General features: G+C 61.1%; 2 protein-coding genes across 2 annotated transcripts; one reads left to right on the top strand and one right to left on the bottom strand.

Annotated features, from left to right (window-relative positions):
- Positions 1-4,368: 4,368 nt before the first annotated feature.
- Positions 4,369-7,377, bottom strand: PROCR (protein C receptor). Its single transcript, XM_068145729.1, has 4 exons — positions 7,297-7,377; positions 6,936-7,172; positions 5,292-5,558; positions 4,369-5,206 (listed from the first exon to the last, which is right to left on the bottom strand). The coding sequence occupies exons 1-4, from the start codon at positions 7,349-7,351 to the stop codon at positions 5,094-5,096; spliced, it is 672 nt and encodes a 223-aa protein (XP_068001830.1). The 5' UTR covers positions 7,352-7,377; the 3' UTR covers positions 4,369-5,093.
- A 2,098-nt stretch (positions 7,378-9,475) lies between these two features.
- On the top strand, positions 9,476-17,727 carry PFKL (phosphofructokinase, liver type). Its single transcript, XM_068145669.1, has 22 exons — positions 9,476-9,588; positions 10,148-10,221; positions 10,324-10,401; positions 10,487-10,676; positions 10,872-11,037; positions 11,774-11,818; positions 11,903-12,011; positions 12,333-12,428; positions 12,508-12,600; positions 13,592-13,717; positions 13,822-13,886; positions 14,371-14,434; positions 14,521-14,667; positions 14,786-14,856; positions 14,971-15,058; positions 15,208-15,360; positions 15,507-15,671; positions 15,878-15,939; positions 16,261-16,372; positions 16,453-16,552; positions 16,683-16,788; positions 16,889-17,727. Exons 1-22 carry the CDS (start codon positions 9,504-9,506, stop codon positions 17,034-17,036), a joined length of 2,343 nt encoding a protein of 780 aa, XP_068001770.1. The 5' UTR covers positions 9,476-9,503; the 3' UTR covers positions 17,037-17,727.
- The last annotated feature ends 24 nt before the right edge of the window (positions 17,728-17,751 follow it).

The raw sequence follows: 17,751 nt of genomic DNA, 5'->3' as shown, positions 1-17,751 counted from the left end.
GGGCTGCGGCCTCGGTGGGAATGGCGAGGAGCTGAGCTTGCTTAGCCCAGCAGAGCTCCAGTGACGCTGCTGCAGCCTCCCAGCCTTCATCTGCTGCTGGCAGGGATCACCCCTGCTCCCTGCAGCCCTCAGGCTGCTGCTGCTGCCCACTTGCCTCACAAGCACTGACACTGGCAGACCCACGGGCGTTGGGTTTGATTCTCCTCAACTGCTGCCTTCCCATGGACTACTGAGCTACTTGAAAGAGTCCACACAGAGCCATGAGGAGGATGGGGTGCAACACCTTCTGTACAAGGAGAGACTGAGGGAGCTGTCTGTAGCTGGGAGCAGAGGAGCCTGGGAGGTGACCTCAGCCATGTTTATATACATGCAAAGGATGAGTGCCCAGAGGCTGGAGCCAGGCTCTGCTGGGGGATGCCCAGTGCCAGCACAAGGGGCAGTGGTGGAAGATGAGGCAGAGGAAGTGCCATGGAGTCTGCCTCAGCTTCCACCACTGCCCCTTGTGCTGGCACTGGGCAGCCCCCAGCAGAGCCTGGCTCCAGCCTCCATGGCACTTCCTCTGCCTCAGCTTCCACCACTGCCCCTTGTGCTGGCACTGGGCATCCCCCAGCAGAGCCTGGCTCTGGGCACTGCCCCTGCACAGCTTTATCAATATGAATGAGGTCACCCTCAGGCTCCTCTGCTCCAAGCTGAAGACCCTCAGCTCCCTCTTAAAGGGCTTTTCCAACTGAAATGATTCCATCCCCAGCCAAGAGGCACAGGAGCCCATTGCTGGAGGCCCCTGGAGGACATGGCCATGGACATCATCTGCTCCTGCCACAAGGCTGTCTGGAAGACAACAGAGGGACTCACCCACCCCATCGGAAGCACCCATGGGACATGAGCAAGGGGGAAAGTTTGTTCCTAGGGTACTGACATCATCTCACTAGAATACAGTTCAAGGCTGCATCTCTTATCTCAGCCCTCACTGAAGCCAGTGGTAGCAGGGCTGAGTGATGGGAGGTTTGCAGTGCAGAGAAAGCCAAGCCTCATGCCATGAGTGGTGTGGAGAGCTGGGATGGTGTTCATGGAGAGAGGCTGGTCAAAGCCTCAGTTTTGGGGCCTTCACTCCAAGAAGGGCACTGAGCTTGTTCAGAAAAGGGCAACAAGGCTGGGGAAGGGTCTGGAGAACAGGGCTGGGGAGGTGCAGCTGAGGGAGCTGGGGGCGTTCAGCCTGGAGAAAGGGAGGCTGAGGGAGACCTCAGTGCTCTCTGCAGCTCCCTGAGGGGAGGTTGGAGCCAGGCAGGGGTTGGTCTCTTCTCCCTAGTCTCAGGTGATAGGAGGAGAGGAAATGGCCTGAAACTGTGCCAGGGGAGGCTTAGCTTGGAGATTAGTGAAAATTTCTTTGCTGCAGGAGTGGTCAGGGATTGGCACAGGCTGCCCAGGGAGGTGGTGGAGTCCCCATCCCTGGAGGTGTTCACTTGGGTGGCACTTGTGGAGATGGCTTAATGGCCATGGAGGTGCTGGGCTGAAAGTTGGGCTTGATCTTAGAGGTCTCTTCCAACCCAAACAATTCTGATTCTGTGGGGGTTTCACTCATCCTTCTGCAGAAACAAAACCAACCCCAAAACAACCTAAGGAGTGAATGCCAAACAACCCTTGGCTGACAGAAGACCTGGTTAAGTGTTGGCACCTGTCCCAAGCTGTGATCAAGGGCAGAAGCAGCATCAAACTGTGGACAGGATCAGCCAGGAGCATGGCTACCAGCAACTGGACAGAGGGAACCTGTTGGAGCTGTGGGGAGTAGGGAGCCCAGCTTGTAGGCTGGGGCAGCTGGGCCCTGTGTCCTTGGAGTGCTGCAGCAGGCAGGGGTTGGGAGCTCTGTGATGAGGCCACTGGGGACATTGGGGCTGCCATGTGCTGCAGGTGGCCACGCTTAACCTCTCTGCTCTTGGCCACCATGCCTGAGTCAGGAGCAGGTGCTGGTCACCAGCAGGGGAGGTGGCCCTGGGATGGGGGTGCACTGCCTGCAGGCACAGCTCAGGCTGAGGCTGTTTCTCAGGGCTTTTCACAGGATCACGGAATGTTAGGGGCTGGAAGGGATCTCAGGAGATCACCCAGTCCAACCCCCCTGCCAGAGCAGGAGCACCCTGAGCACATCACACAGGAACACATCCAGGCAGGTCTTGAGTATCTGCAGAGAGGGAGACTCCACGACCCCCCTGGGCAGCCTGCTGAAGGGGCCTCTGCTGCTGGGTGCTGCTTCCTCACCTTGTGCTTGCTGGCAGAGACTCAAGAGACCAGCAGCAGTTGGCTCTTCCCTGGAGGGTTCTCCTGCTGTCACCAACAGGCATGGGGGCCCTGTGGGAAGGCAAAAGGCTTTTCTGCAGCTGTCTTAAAGCAGAGGCTTCCTCAGCTGGCCAAGAGAATGACGCATTTGAGAAGGCAAAAGCAAAACAAGCCCTGCTGTCCCAGACCTCCTCCAAACCTGCTCCTGCCCTGGGTCTGTCTCTGCTGCCAGCCCGAGCCCAGCAGCACCTTCCCAGCATCAAGGCACTGCCCTCACGTGGGAGCAAGGAGATGCAGCCCCAGGGGGACTGCATGAGCAGATTGCTCTGGGGACCACAGTGCCTCCAGCTGCAGGTGGCAGAGGAGTCCCACACCCCGAAGCCAGAGCAGGGCTGCAGAGGCAGTGAGGGTTCCACACTGGAAGCTGGCTACAAGCATCTCCAGCCCTTAGTCAGGAACAAACCTACCCTGCCTGATCTTCAGCATCAGCCTCATCTCCCTGATGGCCCCAGCAGGGACAGGCAGTGCTTGGCCTTCAGCACTCCCCAGCAAGGGCTCTTTAGAAGCTGGGCAGTGACATTCCTGTGCCTCAGCCTCGTTGTTTTGGATCCTCTAAGGCTCTTGGCTGCCCTTTCTCAGAGGAGCTTGCTGAAGGGTGGAGAGTGCTCTGGCCCCTGCCCCACCAACCTACTGGGGGCGGGGGCTGCTCAGAGGGTGGCCAGCAGCCAGGGTGATGAGATGTGGGCTTTGGAGACCTCCTCCATTTCTTCTTAAGGACGACCACTATGTCATCTTGCCTTCCTCTTTCTGCCCCGCATCTCTTTTCCCAGCTTCTCCCCTGCCCGCCCTTCCCTTCTTGCTTTGAGCCTCAGGGAAGGGCACTGGGGAAGGGATGAGCTGCAAGTTAATCCAGGAAAGCTCCTTGCTGCTGTGCTGTCCCCTCTTTTGGTGGCCCAAGCCAGCCCCTGGCTCATCCCCAGTTCTTCCTGCCCTTGGGGTAGCAGAGGCAAGGGTGCTGTGGTCTCTGGAGAGCATGCTCTGGGCTAGAGGGGAAGGCAGTCAGGAATTTATTGTTGACAGAGCTGAAGTCCCAGCAGCCCAAGAGCAGACTGCAGGAAAGGAAACCGTAGCAAGGAGGGCTGTTGGACAGCACTGGTGATAGAGCTCCACCTTTCTTTAGCTGATCCTTGGAGAATGATTTCTCATCCTGAGGTCCCTTCCCTGCCCCTCACCCAGCCTCCCCACACTCCCCTGTCCCTCTGGGCAGCATCCTTACAGGACATTCAGCTGCTGAGGGAAGCTGTCCCCTTACAGCTGGCTGGACTCAGCCTCAGGGCCTCCATAAAGACGAGGAAATGAAGACTCAATAAAACTTTGTCCCTTGGCCATTGGGGAAATTACTTCACTGGACCAAACCAAAGCTGGGGGCAGGCTGAGATGAGCTCAGTGGGCACAAACCCCAGCAGCCTCCCAGAGCTGGGGGCAGGCTGAGATGAGCTCAGGAGGCACAAACCCCAGCAGCCTCCCAGAGCTGGGGGCAGGCTGAGATGAGCTCAGGAGGCACAAACCCCAGCAGGCTCCCAGAGCTGGGGGCAGGCTGAGATGAGCTCAGGAGGCACAAACCCCAGCAGCCTCCCAGAGCTGGGGGCAGGCTGAGATGAGCTCAGGAGGCACAAACCCCAGCAGCCTCCCAGAGCTGGGGGCAGGCTGAGATGAGCTCAGGAGGCACAAACCCCAGCAGCCTCCCAGAGCTGGGGGCAGGCTGAGATGAGCTCAGTGGGCACAAACCCCAGCAGGCTCCCAGAGCTGGGGGCAGGCTGAGATGAGCTCAGGAGGCACAAACCCCAGCAGCCTCCCAGAGCTGGGGGCAGGCTGAGATGAGCTCAGTGGGCACAAACCCCAGCAGGCTCCCAGAGCTGGGGGAAGGCTGAGATGAGCTCAGTGGGCACAAACCCCAGCATCTTCCCTTCAAAAGGATTCCAGGGTTCCACTGTAGCTGCCCACCCAGCCAAGCCCACCCAGCACCAGCAGCCTGTGCCTGTGCCCTCTGTTGATGCTGCTGGGGGGGGGGAAATGAGAGCAAGCAAATGTGCCCTGAGATCTGAGGGACAGATTTATTACACCATGTCTTGAAGCAGTGCCACAGAGCTGTGACATCCTCTCTTTCCAGGCATTTAGCCCCATTTCAACAGGGTTAAATGAGAGTTTCAGTGCCATCCTTTCAACCTTTTCTTGCCTGTTTCTTCTTCCACTTCCTTCCCTCCAGCCCCAGCCTCTTCCCCACATTTTCCATCTGTGCCAAGCATATTTCTGTGTTCTCAGTGCCTCATGCCAGCCCAGTGTGGGGACCACCTCTAGGGCAGGGTGCTGATGCTGGGGAGTCAACCCAGCTGAGGCTGGGCAGGGAAGCCAGCAGTGCCCTTTGGGAGCAAAGCCTGCAGTGCTGGGGAGGAGCTTCCCTCGTGGGGCACAGGCTTCAGCCCTGCATCCACAGGGTGACAGTGATGTGATGGAAAAAAACTAGAGATGGGGAGACTCAGATTGGATGGGAGGAAGAAGTTGTTCCCCAGGAGGGTGGTGAGAGGCTGGCACAGGCTGCCCAGGGAGGTGGTGGAAGCCTCATCCCTGGAGGTGTTTGCAGCCAGGCTGGAGGTGGCTGTGAGCAACCTGCTGTGGTGTGAGGTGTCCCTGCCCATGGCAGTGGGCTTGGAACTGGATGATCCTTGAGGTCCCTTCCAACCCTGGCAGCTCTGTGATTCTCTGTGATTCTGTGCTGGTGGGGTCCATCCTCTGTCTGCACGAGGTGATGTGGGGCACGGGCTCCGCTAGCAGCTCCCTCCTGTGCACAGGAAGATGCCCACGGCCATGCCCAGCAGGGCCAAGGTCCCCAGGATCAGGCCCAGCACCAGCGGGGCGTGCGAGCGAGTGCTCTGCTTTCCTGCAGGAGGCAAGAGGCACGGAGGTCACACCCGGGGATCACCCCCACCACCCCACCCTCTGCCCTCCCCAGCCCGGGCACGGACCAGTCCTGGCACTCTGAGTCCGCAGGATGCCAACGCAGGTGGTGTTGAGGAAGTGCTGGAGGGCTTGGGTGGTCATGGGGTACTTCATCAGCTCCTTCTGGGCGTAGTCAGCCACGGCGTGCCGGCCGGGCCAGCGCCGCTGCCAGGTGGCGTTGGGGACGTGGAAGCTGAGGAAAGCTGTGCCGTTGAGGCTCACCTCGTAGAAGCTCTGGGCGCTGCCGTTGGGGAAGAGGCGGCAGCCCAGGTGGCAGCGCAGGCTCTGGGTGTCTGTGGGGAGGAAGGGAGGGAGGGAGTGGGGTGAGGACTGGTGCGCTCCCACCCCCCCTCGTGTTCCCACCTCCCCTCGGCAGCCTTCCGCCGGCGCCAGCAGCAGTCGTGCGCCGCCCGAGCCACCCCCAGCTCGGTCTGCGCCCAGCTCGGCCGCGGGGCTGGGGTGGTAGTTTCAGGCTATGCCTTTAAACATTTGTCACTGATCCTGAGCGGGAAGCAGCAGAATGTGAATAAAGCACTACTGGGTGTGAAAAGGGCAAGTGATGCTCGTTCTGAACAGTCCCACTGGGGAGGTATCTACCATCAGGATTAGTTTGCAGAACGATCTCCTCTCTTCTCGCTTCCTGGGCTCTGGCTGATGCTTCTGGCTTCAGGACCCCTGGCTGCGCTGCTTTGTTGCGATTGGTGTTAACAACAGTTCCCCTGCTCTTCTTTTCTCTCCTCCCTTTTGTCTACAGGGGGGTAGGGAAGGAGGCAGGGAAGGGAGAAGCTGCTGCAGCTCCCCTGGTCTTTGGGCAGGGGGTCCTGGTGCTGTTTGTTAACTGTAAATCCCTGTCACTAGTGTCAGTCCTGTCTGGTTGGTACATGCTCATGGCATTCCATTGCAGGTTGTAGTTCTGCCTGCAAATACAGCTTCGTTTGCTTCCAACTGAGCTGCTCTGGCAAATTTAGTGTTGGAGGGGGGGGATTTTCAGCCCACCACAGGTGGGCAGGCAGCCCTGCCTGTGTTTGCCTTCCTCATGTGCAGGCAGCACAGCCTGGGCTGATGGAGACAGGGCAGGGGGCACGAAGCAAGCTCTTCCCTGCTCCCATGGAAGGAGGCACAGGCAGCCTGGGGACGCTGCGCCAGGGGAGGTGTGGGGTTCACACTAGAGACCCAGAGAAAGTACTCCCAGAGTGCCAGGCAGAGAAATGCAGAGCTGGGGCCAAGCTGGTTTTGGGGGGAAGAAAGAGAAGGAAGGTGAAGTGCACCCTGGGCAGGGGTATCAGTGTGGGCTTGGGCAGTGCAGACAGGAACACAAAGCCACTGTCACTGGTGTCCCACTCCTCCCACAAAGGCTGTGGGCTGCAGGTGGGATCCAGGCAGGATGCCTATACCTCGCCATCCCCCCCAGGCTGCAGCCCCCAGCCCTTGGGCCAGCAGGAGGTTGAGCAGGAGATTGCCAGCTTGGCTCCAGGTGAAGAATTCCTGCCTGTGCAGAAGGCCTTCTTTTGCCCAGAGGGGGTTTACATGGCTCCATTTTGGCTGCAGCTCCATCCCTTTGCCTGGCTGTCTCCAGGGCATCGTCCCCATGCCCAGGCAGTGCAGAGGGGGCTTCCCTTCCCCAGAGGGACCCACCCCCACACTGAGCATCCCACCAGGGTACCACTCACAGTTGATGGGCCTCTCCTTGCTGAAGAGCTTCACCAGCTGGCTGAAGTAGTTCAGGTAGGAGATTACCTCTCTCTGTCGCCTGGCCCAGGCATCTGGGGGCTCCAGTGGCAGCACCTGGGTGACATTAAGCCCATCCAAGAGATGGCTGAGCTGCCCATCCAGGCTGGCATTCCCCCAGAAGAGAGAGTTGCCTTGGGAGATGCGGGTCCGTTGCAGCATGGTGAAGGCGAGCGGGGCTGCAAAAGATGCCAGACATCACCCACGGGCAATTACCTGCCTGTAAGCCGTGTGTGTGTGTGTGTGTGTCCCATGCCAACCCCAAGCCCCCCCAGCCCCACCACCGCCGTGTCCTTGCCTTACCTGCGTGGTCTGCCCCGCAGCCCAGGGCCCCGCAAAGCAGCAGCAACCGGAGCATGGTGTGGGCAGGGACAGGGATGCGGATGGGAATGGTGGCCCCACCGCTGGCCCGGCCAGCAGTTAAGTGGGAGCGGGGAGGTGGGGCTGCAGGAGGTGGAGATCAGGAACCCAGCCAAGTCTCTCCCATTTCCTTAGCCTGAGCCACCCGCACCCCTTCCCTGCCGGACGTGCCGTCAGCGCCCGTCCCCGCAGCCCCCGGCGACCGGGATGTGGGATGAGGCTCCCAGCCCTCCTCAGGACCTGCTGGACATCCCGGCACCAGCGCTGCGCTGGCTGGCAGAGGAGGCAGCAGCCTCTGGTTTCCCATCCACTGGCCGGGTAAGAACCCCTTGTCCGTGCTCCTCTGGGTGATGCAGGGGGCCGGCGGGGACACTCCAGCAGGAGAAGGGAGGGATGGAGGGAAGCAGCCTCACAGCACCGTGCTGCACCCACCGGGCCCTGTAGGGGATGTCCAGTGCCAGTGCTCTCAGTAAATGCTGGTGCCACAGGACCCCCAGCCCTGGAAAGAGAGCCCTCAAGATGCAGCATCCCTGCAGCCCATGCAATGCCCTGGGCATGGAGGGGTTGAGAAGGAGAAGGCCCTGGCTGAGCTCACTCTGTGTGTTTGGGGTTTAATTACAGCCAAAATTATTAAGAGATTAAAAGGAAAAAACCATACAGAAAGTGTACTAAAGTGTCCAGCTTGTTCCACTGGCACAGCATGGCACAGCATGGCACAGCATGGCACAGCCTGGGGTGCCAGATCCTGGACCTTCTGCCATGGTATTGACAGCAGCTGGAGGTGAGTCAGTGTGTGCTGGGGTGACCAAGAAGGCCACTAGTGTCCTGGCCTCTGTCGGCAGTGGTGTGACCAGCAGGGGCAGGGCAGGGATTGTCCCCTGGGCTCAGCACTGGTGAGGCCACAGCTTGAGTGCTGCAGTCAGGTTTGGGTCTGTCCCTCCAAGAAGGACATTGAGGGGCTGCAGTAGTTCTAGAGAAGGGCGACCAAGCTGGGGAAGGGTCTGGAGAGCAGGGCTGGTGAGGAGCAGCTGAGGGAGCTGGGGGTGTTCAGCCTGGAGGAAGGGAGGCTGAGGGGAGACCTCCATGCTCTCTACACCTGCCTGAAAGGAGGCTGCAGTGAGGTGGTGTTTGGTCTCTTCTCCCTAGTCCCAGGTGATAGAGGGAGAAGAAATGGCCTCAAGGTGCACCGGGGGAGAGTTAGGTTGGATATTAGAAGAAACTGCTTGACTGAAAGGGTTCTCAAACACTGGCAGAGGCTGCCCAGGGAGGTGGTTGAGTCCCCATCCCTGGAAGTGTTTCAAAGAGGCAGAGATGTGGTGCTGAGGGCCATGGTTTCATACCTGCTTTGGTGCAGTTAGGGAATGGTTGGATCTGCTGATCTTAAAAGGCTTTTCCAGCCCAAACAGTTCTGTGCTTTATGGCTCAGCATGGCACAGCACAGAAGCACAGAAAGACAGGGGCTGCAAGGGACCTCTGCAGATCATCCACTCCAACCCCTCTCCAAGCCAGGTTCCCCTAGGGAAGGTCACACAGGAACACACCCAAGAGGGTTTTGAATGTCTCCAGGGATGGAGACTCCATCACCTCTCTGGACAGCCTGCTCCAGGGCTCTGTCACCCTTACATTCAAGAAGTTCCTCCTCATTGCCCTGTCACTGGGCACCACTGAACAAAGCCTGGTCACCCACCCTTGAAGTGTTGATCAGCACTGGTGAGATCCCCCTCAGGCTGCTCCTCTCCAGGCTCAGCAGCCCCAGTTCTCTCAGCCTTTCATAGACCCACAGAATGCTAGGGGCTGGAAGGGACCTCCAGAGATCATCGAGTCCAGCCCCCTGACAGAGGAGGAGCACCCGGGGCAGCTCACACAGGAACACGTCCAGGTGGGTCTTGAAAGTCTCCCGAGGAGACTCCACAACCTCCCTGGCCCTTCTTGGCCACAAGGGCACATTGCTGGCCCGCGGGCATCCTGCTGGCCCCTCTGGACCCCCCTCCGCCCCGCTCAGCATCCTCCGCTCCCTCTGCCCCGAAGCTCAGCGCGCGGGAGTGGGCGCATCCGCGCCAGGGGCGTGGTCTATGGGCGTGGCCCCGCCAGCGAGGGCGTGGCCTGTCAGGGGCGGGTCCGGCGGCGGCGCCGGTGCCGGGAGCGCAGCGATGGCGGCGGCGGAGCTGGAGCGCTTGCGGATGGCGGGGGCCGGCATGGCCATCGCCGTCCTCACCAGCGGCGGGGACGCGCAAGGTGGGGCCCGGCGGGAGGTGAGGGTGGCCGAGAGCAGCCCGGTGGCGGCCTCGGCCCCGCTGGGAGCTCTCCGTGTCGCTCTCCCTGGGCGCGGCGGGGACAGAGTCCGCGGGGCCTCGGGGCGCGGAGCGGGAAGGTGGCTCCTGCTCCCCCCGGGCCGGGCGGGCGCAGGGAGCGGGGGAGCACCCCCTTCTTTCCCTAGTGCTTACCGCTTCCCATACTCTCCCCGCCTCCCCGCTACGGGGGAAGGGTCGGTGCGTGCCGCCCCCGGCGATTCCCCGTCCCCATCGCACCCGGAGTGCCCTCTGCGGGAGGTCACGGGCCCCGCGAGGAGGCTCTGCTGTAGGACCCCACCAGCCCGCCCGGGGCTAAGCAGCTGTTCCCAGTCAAGTCTCGCCCTGGGGCAGTGGCTCCTCTGCAGCTCCCACCTGTGCATTGAGTCTCTGCCCGCCTGGGTGCCCCCAGCTCGAGGGGACACTTCAGGGTCACCTCTAGGATCCAGTCCCCTGCTGTGCACGGGGTCCTGGGGACCCGCCCGGCTCACGTCTTGCTTTTCTAGGGATGAATGCTGCTGTCCGTGCCGTCACCCGCATGGGGATATACGTGGGAGCCAAGGTCTTCCTCATCTATGAGGTGGGTGTCCCTCCTTGCTCCCCGGCCCTGGGTGAGTGGGGGGAGGCACTGATGGCCTCCGTGCTAGGGCACTCCTCACCTCTGCCTCCCACTTCTTTGCAGGGCTACGAGGGGCTGGTGGAGGGGGGAGACAACATTAAGCAAGCCAACTGGCTCAGCGTCTCCAACATCATCCAGCTGGTGAGGACCACTGGTGGGGACGTGGGACCCCCAGCTCCTGCACCCAACCTGTATCACAGGCCGTGTTCCCCCGTTGTCTCTGCAGGGCGGGACGGTGATCGGCAGTGCCCGCTGCAAAGCCTTCACCACGCGGGCAGGCCGGCTGCGTGCCGCCCGTAACCTGGTGGAGCACGGCATCACCAACCTCTGCGTGATTGGCGGGGACGGCAGCCTCACCGGCGCCGACATCTTCCGCTCCGAGTGGGGCGGCCTGCTGGAGGAGCTGGTCCGAGACGGTGGGTGAGCCCCCCTTCCCCGTGCCCCTCGGTGGGTGGCGATGGAAGCGTTCAAGAACGCTGAGGCTCAGAGGTCTTACCCCGTTGCTATGACCCTAAAGGAGGACTGGGCTCCTCCACTGCTCTGCAGGATCTGGGCCGGGGGGAGCAAGGAGCACCCTGAAATCACCAGTGGTGCGGCCATTCCCTCTGCAGGGCAGATCAGTGAGGAGGTGGCGCGGGAGAACTGCCACCTGAACATCGTGGGGCTGGTGGGCTCCATCGACAATGACTTCTGTGGCACCGACATGACCATCGGCACTGACTCGGCGCTGCACCGCATCATGGAGGTGATCGATGCCATCACCACCACTGCACAGAGGTGAGCAGGCTGGGGGCTGGGGGCTGGACCTGGGAGTCCTGCTAGACAACATGTTCCCCAGGGGTCAGCAATGTGGCCTGGTGCCCAAGAAGGCCAATGGGATCCTGGGGTGCATTCAGAGCAGTGTGTCCAGCAGAGCCAGGGAGGTTCTCCTTCCCTTTTACTCTGCCCTGGTGAGACCTCACCTGGAATATTGCATCCAGCTCTGGGCTCCCCAGTTCAAGAGGGACAGGGATCTGCTGGAGAGAGTCCAAGGGAGGGCTACAAGGATGCTGAAGGGACTGCAGCACTGCCTGGGGAGGAGAGGCTGAGAGCCCTGGGGCTGTTTAGCCTGGAGAAGACTGAGAGGGGACCTAATAAATATCAGATAAATATCAGATCTGAGGGCTGGGGGTCAAGAGGGAGGGGACAGGCTCTGCTCACCCTGTGACAGGACAAGGGGTAATGGATATAAACTACAGCACAGGAGGTTCAGCCTCAACATGAGGAGGAACTTCACTGTGAGGGTCCCAGAGCAGGCTGCCCAGAGGGGTTGTGGAGTCTCCTTCTCTGGAGCCTTTCCAGCCCTCCCTGGATGTGTTCCTGTGTGCCCTGTGCTGGATTCTCTGGTCCTGCTCTGGCAGCGGGGTTGGACTGGATGATCTTCGGAGGTCCCTTCCAACCCCTAACATCCTGTGAGCCTATGACCTAAGAGGGCATCACACTTACCCTCCTCTTCCCACCTGTGCCATTGCAGCCACCAGCGGACGTTCGTGCTGGAGGTGATGGGTCGCCACTGCGGGTAAGGCCTCGGGGTGGGGGTGCCCATCGCTGGGGCAAGCTGTCACCATCTGGGGCACGTGCTGCCACCGCTGTGTCCCTCCAGGTACCTGGCGCTGGTGTCCGGCTTGGCCTCAGGTGCCGACTGGCTCTTCATCCCCGAGTCCCCTCCAGAGGATGGCTGGGAGGACCTCATGTGCGAGAGGCTTGGGGAGGTGAGACTGGGGGGTGGCTCCTGCAGCCTCATTCCCCTTTTTACCCCAGAGAGTCCCCACAAGGACCCAGGCTGAGCTCTCTGCCTGATCCCTGCGAAGCTTCGGGAGCTACTGCCATTGTCCCTGTGAAGCAGGGCACTCAGCCGAGCGCAAATCCAGCCCTGCCGTGCCAGGGGCAGCTCTGGCCGGCTCGGGGACGTGACCGCCCACAGCCCGAGCGGCTGCCCTCCAGGCGGCGAGCGGCAGCGGGCGGAGGGTGCTCAGCCTTGGCCAGCGCCGGTGAGCCTTGGCCGAGCCGCAGCAGCTGTTTCCCCCTCCCAGACGCGCAGCAGAGGGTCGCGGCTCAACATCATCATCATCGCCGAGGGCGCCATCGACCGCAGCGGCAAACCCATCTCCTCCAACTACGTGAAGGATGTAAGCGCCCGCTCCAGCCCCTGCTGCGCAGCCCAGGGGGCCGCACTGCCCCCTCTGTAAGGCCCTCTCTTTCCCGCAGCTGGTGGTGAAACGCCTGGGCTTCGACACGCGCGTCACGGTCCTCGGCCACGTGCAGCGCGGAGGGACCCCCTCAGCCTTTGACCGGGTGCTGGTAGGTCCTGGGAGGGGTGTGGTGGGTTGCAAAACTGCCCCCCCCCCCCATTAAACTTGCCAGACCAGCTCAGTTGGAAGCAGAGAAGAGCTTGCTTCATGCCCCCTGCCCTGTCTCCATCAGCCCAGGCTGTGCTGCCTGCAGATAAGGCAGGCAAACACAGGCACGGCTCCCTGCCCACGGGGAAGCCACCTGTAGGGGGTTGAAAGTCCCCCCCCCAACATCACATTTTCCAGAGCAGCTCAGTTGGAAGCAAGTGAAAGCTGTATTGACAAGCAGAACTGCAATCTACAGCAGAATGCGATGAATATGTACAAAACATACAGGAGTTACAGCTAACAAACAGCACAAGGAACCCCCTGCCCAAAGACCAGGGGAGCTGCAACAGCTTCTCTCTCCCTGCCTCCCCCTTACCCCCACTGTACAAAAAGGACAAGAGAAAGAAGCAGAGGTGTTTGTCTTAGCCAAGACAGTGCAGCCAAGGTCAAGCAGAAGCAAGTTAGTCTCTCCCAGAGCGAAGAAGTGAGACGAGAGAAATTGTTTTGGGAAGTGAATCTTTGGGAGCTCTCTCTCCCCAATGGGATGGTTTGGAACTGCCTTGATTTGCCTCCCTACAGCCAGTGGTGATTTGTTTGCATTCTACTACTTCCTGTTCAAGATCTGTGAAAGATTTTAAAGACATAGCCTAAAACTACCACAAAGGAGAGACACACCTGTGGGGATCACCCTGCAGAAAGCAGCAGGCAGCTGGGGAACACTGTGCCTGCCTTCCCTTCACCCCTCCCAAAGGACTTGGCAGCTGGGGTGCAGCTCAGGCAGTCCCCGACTGGCCCTTGCCCCTCATTAGCTGCAGGTGTTGCAGGGCTGTTGGCCAGCCCAGCTGTGTGCCAGCAGCCATCCCCGGGTGAGCCTAGGGGAGCAGCCCACCCCTCTGGCACGGGTGGTGGCCCTGGTTTCATGGGGTTGGGGGGGTGCCCCTTTCCCTTGGCAGAGCAGCAAGATGGGGATGGAGGCAGTGATGGCGCTGCTGGAGGCCACGCCGGACACCCCTGCCTGCGTGGTGAGCCTCTCGGGGAACCAGTCCGTGCGGCTGCCGCTCATGGAGTGCGTGCAGGTGGTGAGTACCGGGGCCACAGCAGGCACACCACCCACGGGGTAGGGGGCCCCCTCCCCTCCCCATCAGCAGGAGTGTCATGGTGCTGCTTCTCTGCCCCCTCCCAGACCAAGGATGTGCAGAAGGCCATGGATGAGAAGAGGTTTGATGAGGCCATCCAGCTCCGGGGGAGGTGAGGAGTGGGGACTGGGGTGGGGGGAAGATGTCCCGATGGGGTGGCCAAAGGGACATGGTTGTGGCTGTCACTAGTGCATGGATGGAGGATGGAGACACCCTTTGTACGAGGAGTCCCATGGAGAAGAAGGGGTGGTGGGGACAGGTTACTGCTGGGGAGATTCCTGTTGGACTCCAGAAGGAAATGTTTCCCCATGAGCACAGTCAGACACTGGAATCACCTCCCAAGGGAAGCAGTGGATTCCCCTCCATTGGGCAGCTTAAGACTCAGCTTGCCAGGGTGCTGGGCCAGCTCAGTGCAACTGCACCATCAGCTACAAAGGTTGGATCAGATGATCCTCGGGGTCCCTTCCAGCCTGGTGTGGGATTCTGTGACATGTTGGGATGGGCACTTCTCTGTGGGGAGGGGAAAGCAGCAGCTCCTGCAGGCAGGGAAGGTCACTCCCCTAATGCCCTGGGGCCATGCTGCATTCTCCTTGCAGGAGCTTTGAGAACAACTGGAACATCTACAAGCTGCTAGCACACCAGAAGCCAGCGCAGGAGAAGGTGAGGAGGACTGGGGGGTGGCAGGGGACACCATCCCCACCCTGGGGACACAGAGTGATGCACTGTCCCCATCCCTGTCCCCACAGAGCCCCTTCAGCCTGGCCATCCTGAACGTGGGTGCCCCTGCGGCCGGCATGAACGCTGCCGTCAGGTCGGCCGTGCGGATCGGCATCTGCCAGGGGCACACTGTCTACGTGGTGAACGATGGCTTTGAGGGCTTGGCCAAGGGGCAGGTGAGAGGAGCAGCAAGCCTGGGTGCTGTGATCTTCCCAGGGGAACCAATTTGGGCTTGGAGGGCGTGGTGGGGCGCTCTTCACCAACCCAAAACTGAGTGAGTGCTGCTGCTTGCAGATCCGTGAGGTGGGCTGGCACGATGTCGCAGGCTGGCTGGGCCGTGGAGGGTCCATGCTGGGCACCAAGCGGTAAGCATGGCCCCAGGGACGAGGGGATGTAGCAGAGGGGACACTGCTGTCCTTGGGCATTGCAGGGATGCCCTGTCCTCACCTCACAGTCTCTTCTCCCCTTCCCCACTGCAGGACACTGCCCAAGACCTGTATGGAAAAGATTGTGGAGAATGTGAGGAAGTTCAACATCCAGGGGCTGCTGGTCATCGGCGGCTTCGAGGTGCGGAGCAACCCTCAGCCCCCTCCCTTTTGGTGGGGACCTGGGTGGGCTGTTGGCATCCCAGGCAGTGCAGCTACCTCAGACCATCCCTTCTGGGGTGTGGAGCCAGCCATGGAGCCAGCATCTCCCCAGCCTTCCACTGCTTGCAGGCCTACGAGGGGGTGCTGCAGCTGGTGGAAGCCCGTGGGCAGTACGAGGAGCTCTGCATCATCATGTGTGTCATCCCTGCCACCATCAGCAACAACGTGCCTGGCACCGACTTCAGCCTGGGCTCCGACACGGCTGTCAATGCAGCCATGGAGGTGAGGGACAGGGCAGAGGGTGCAGCTCACCTAGCTGTCCTGCTTGCCCACCGTGTTCGGGACGGTGTGGGGATGGAGCAGCGTCCCACCCCGGGCGGCAGAGGTGGGTTGTCCTGCTGTGATGCCCCCTGCTTGTCCTGGCACAGAGTTGTGACCGCATCAAGCAGTCGGCCTCGGGCACCAAGCGCCGTGTCTTCATCGTGGAGACCATGGGGGGCTACTGTGGCTACCTCTCCACCGTCACTGGCATCGCGGTGGGCGCCGATGCTGCCTATGTCTATGAGGATCCCTTCACCATCCACGACCTGAAGGTGAGTGGGGCAGGGGCTCTTTGGAGCAGCATGGTTTGGGTAAAACCAGAAGGAGAATTGGGAAAGGGAGGTCTGTGGGGCAGGGCCGGGGTGGGAGGTGCGTGGCTGTGAAGCCGCTGGTCGACATTAATGACACCTGGGACTGAAGGGGAGGACCGGAGGCAGCCGGGAGGGCTGCCAGCAGCATCCTGGAATTCGTCTTGCAGGCCAACGTGGAGCATTTGACTGACAAAATGAAGACAGATATCCAGAGAGGACTGGTGCTGCGGTGAGTTGGGGACCCCTGGGGACGTGGCACTGAAAACCCAGCCCTGTGGTGGGAAGCAAGGCCAGATCTGAGCCCTTCCTGCAGCTGCAGAGGGTCCCTGCGTGCAGTGGGGTACAGCACGGTGGGCACACAGGGATGCCACCACATTCAGCCATGGGGACAAGCATGCACTGGATGGTGTCCCCATCCCACCCCTAGGGTCCTGCTAGGAAGATGGGCTGGGGCTCTGGGCCTCAGGGAGAACCAAACAGTAAAAAGAGAGGTGTTTAGGGGACCATGGAGGGACCCTCCAGATTAAGAGGCTTCCCTCTGTTCTCCCAGCAATGAGAAATGCCATGAGCACTACACCACCGAGTTCCTCTACAACCTCTACTCCTCTGAGGGCAAAGGCATCTTTGACTGCAGGATTAATGTCCTGGGCCACCTGCAGCAGGTATGTGAGACAGGGCAACACGGGCCCCCACTTGCCCCAGGAGCTGGGTGGCCTTGACATTGCCATTTCTCTGCCCCTAGGGGGGAGCCCCCACCCCCTTTGACCGCAACTATGGGACCAAGCTGGGAGTGAAGGCGGTGCTGTGGATGTCAGAGAAGCTGCAGGAGGCCTACCGCAAGGGTGAGCTGAGGGCTGGGGGGCACCTCTGCCGCTGTGGGGGAGTCCGGTGGCGCTGGGCAGCGCCTGCCGCTCTGGACTTGGCCGCTCGGCCCCTGGCGAGGCGGCCGTGGTCAGCTGTGTCCCCTCCCAGGGCGCGTGTTCGCCAACTCGGGAGACTCTGCCTGCGTGATCGGGCTGAGGAAGAAGGTGGTGGCCTTCAGCCCCGTGACGGAGCTCAAGAAAGTCACCGATTTCGAGTAAGCCTCTGTCCCCCTGCCCCAGCAGTGTGCCAGGTCCCAGGGGAACCTGTCAGCGGTCCCCAGGGCCGCTCTGGAGCTGCGTCCCCTCCCTGTGCAGGCACAGGCTGCCCCAGGAGCAGTGGTGGCTGAACCTGCGGCTGATGCTGAAGATGTTGGCCAACTACCAGATCAGCCTGACCGAGTACATCTCGGGCAAGATGGAGCACGTCACTCGCCGCACGCTCAGCATCGAGAAGGGCTTCTAGTCCCAGCAGCCTGAGCCGTAGCCTCCCTTCTCCCCCCGCACTCCCCCTTGCTGGCTGGGGAGCACCGGGGCCCTCCTCTTCTCAGTAGCCGTGTAGCTTTGCCATCCATCCCTTGAAGCGGGCAGAGCCTGGGCCCAGCTCCCAGACAGCACAATCCAGCTCCCAATCGCCGGTCCAGGGCCTGGCTCCTGTGCAGATGCAGAAGAGGTGTTGCTAGAGGCCAGCTGCTCGGCCCAGAGCCTTGGGTCTTCGCTTCCTAGCCTGCTCCTGTTATTTAATGATGGGCCAACTCCATTCCTTACGTAGCGGCTTGACCGCCTGAGCCAGCTGCTGCTGCTGCTGCTGCTTTAGTCGCCTGCCCCGTGCCTGAAAGGGAGCCAAGCAGGACGTGGTGCTAGTCCAGAGCAGGTTGTGGCTGCTCCCAGGGGCTCTTAGCTGCCCTGGGTGAAGCTCAGTCCTCTGGTGGTGTTTGCCCAGTAGGGTGTCTGGGGGGCTTGGTGCAGAGCACGGGTCCTGGCAAGCCCCCTCTTCCCCAGCCCCATCGCATGCTGCTTGGCTGCCACCAGCACTGTGCGGCCTCGGGGGCCGTGCACCTCAGCTCACCACTGCTCTGTGACCCCCCTCCCCCCAGATCATGTGCTGTTTGCAGCGCTGCTCTCCTCCTCTAGAGATAAAACCCACTGGAGCCAAACTTTGCCTTGCAAGAGTGATCACT

The sequence above is a fragment of the Melanerpes formicivorus genome, unplaced genomic scaffold (assembly GCF_026170545.1).
Source record: "Melanerpes formicivorus ecotype bairdi unplaced genomic scaffold, bMelFor1.0.p_v2 SCAF_12, whole genome shotgun sequence".
Taxonomy (NCBI): Eukaryota; Metazoa; Chordata; class Aves; order Piciformes; family Picidae; genus Melanerpes; species Melanerpes formicivorus.
Note: the sequence above shows the minus strand (reverse complement) of the source record. Positions and strands in the feature narration are given on the sequence as shown.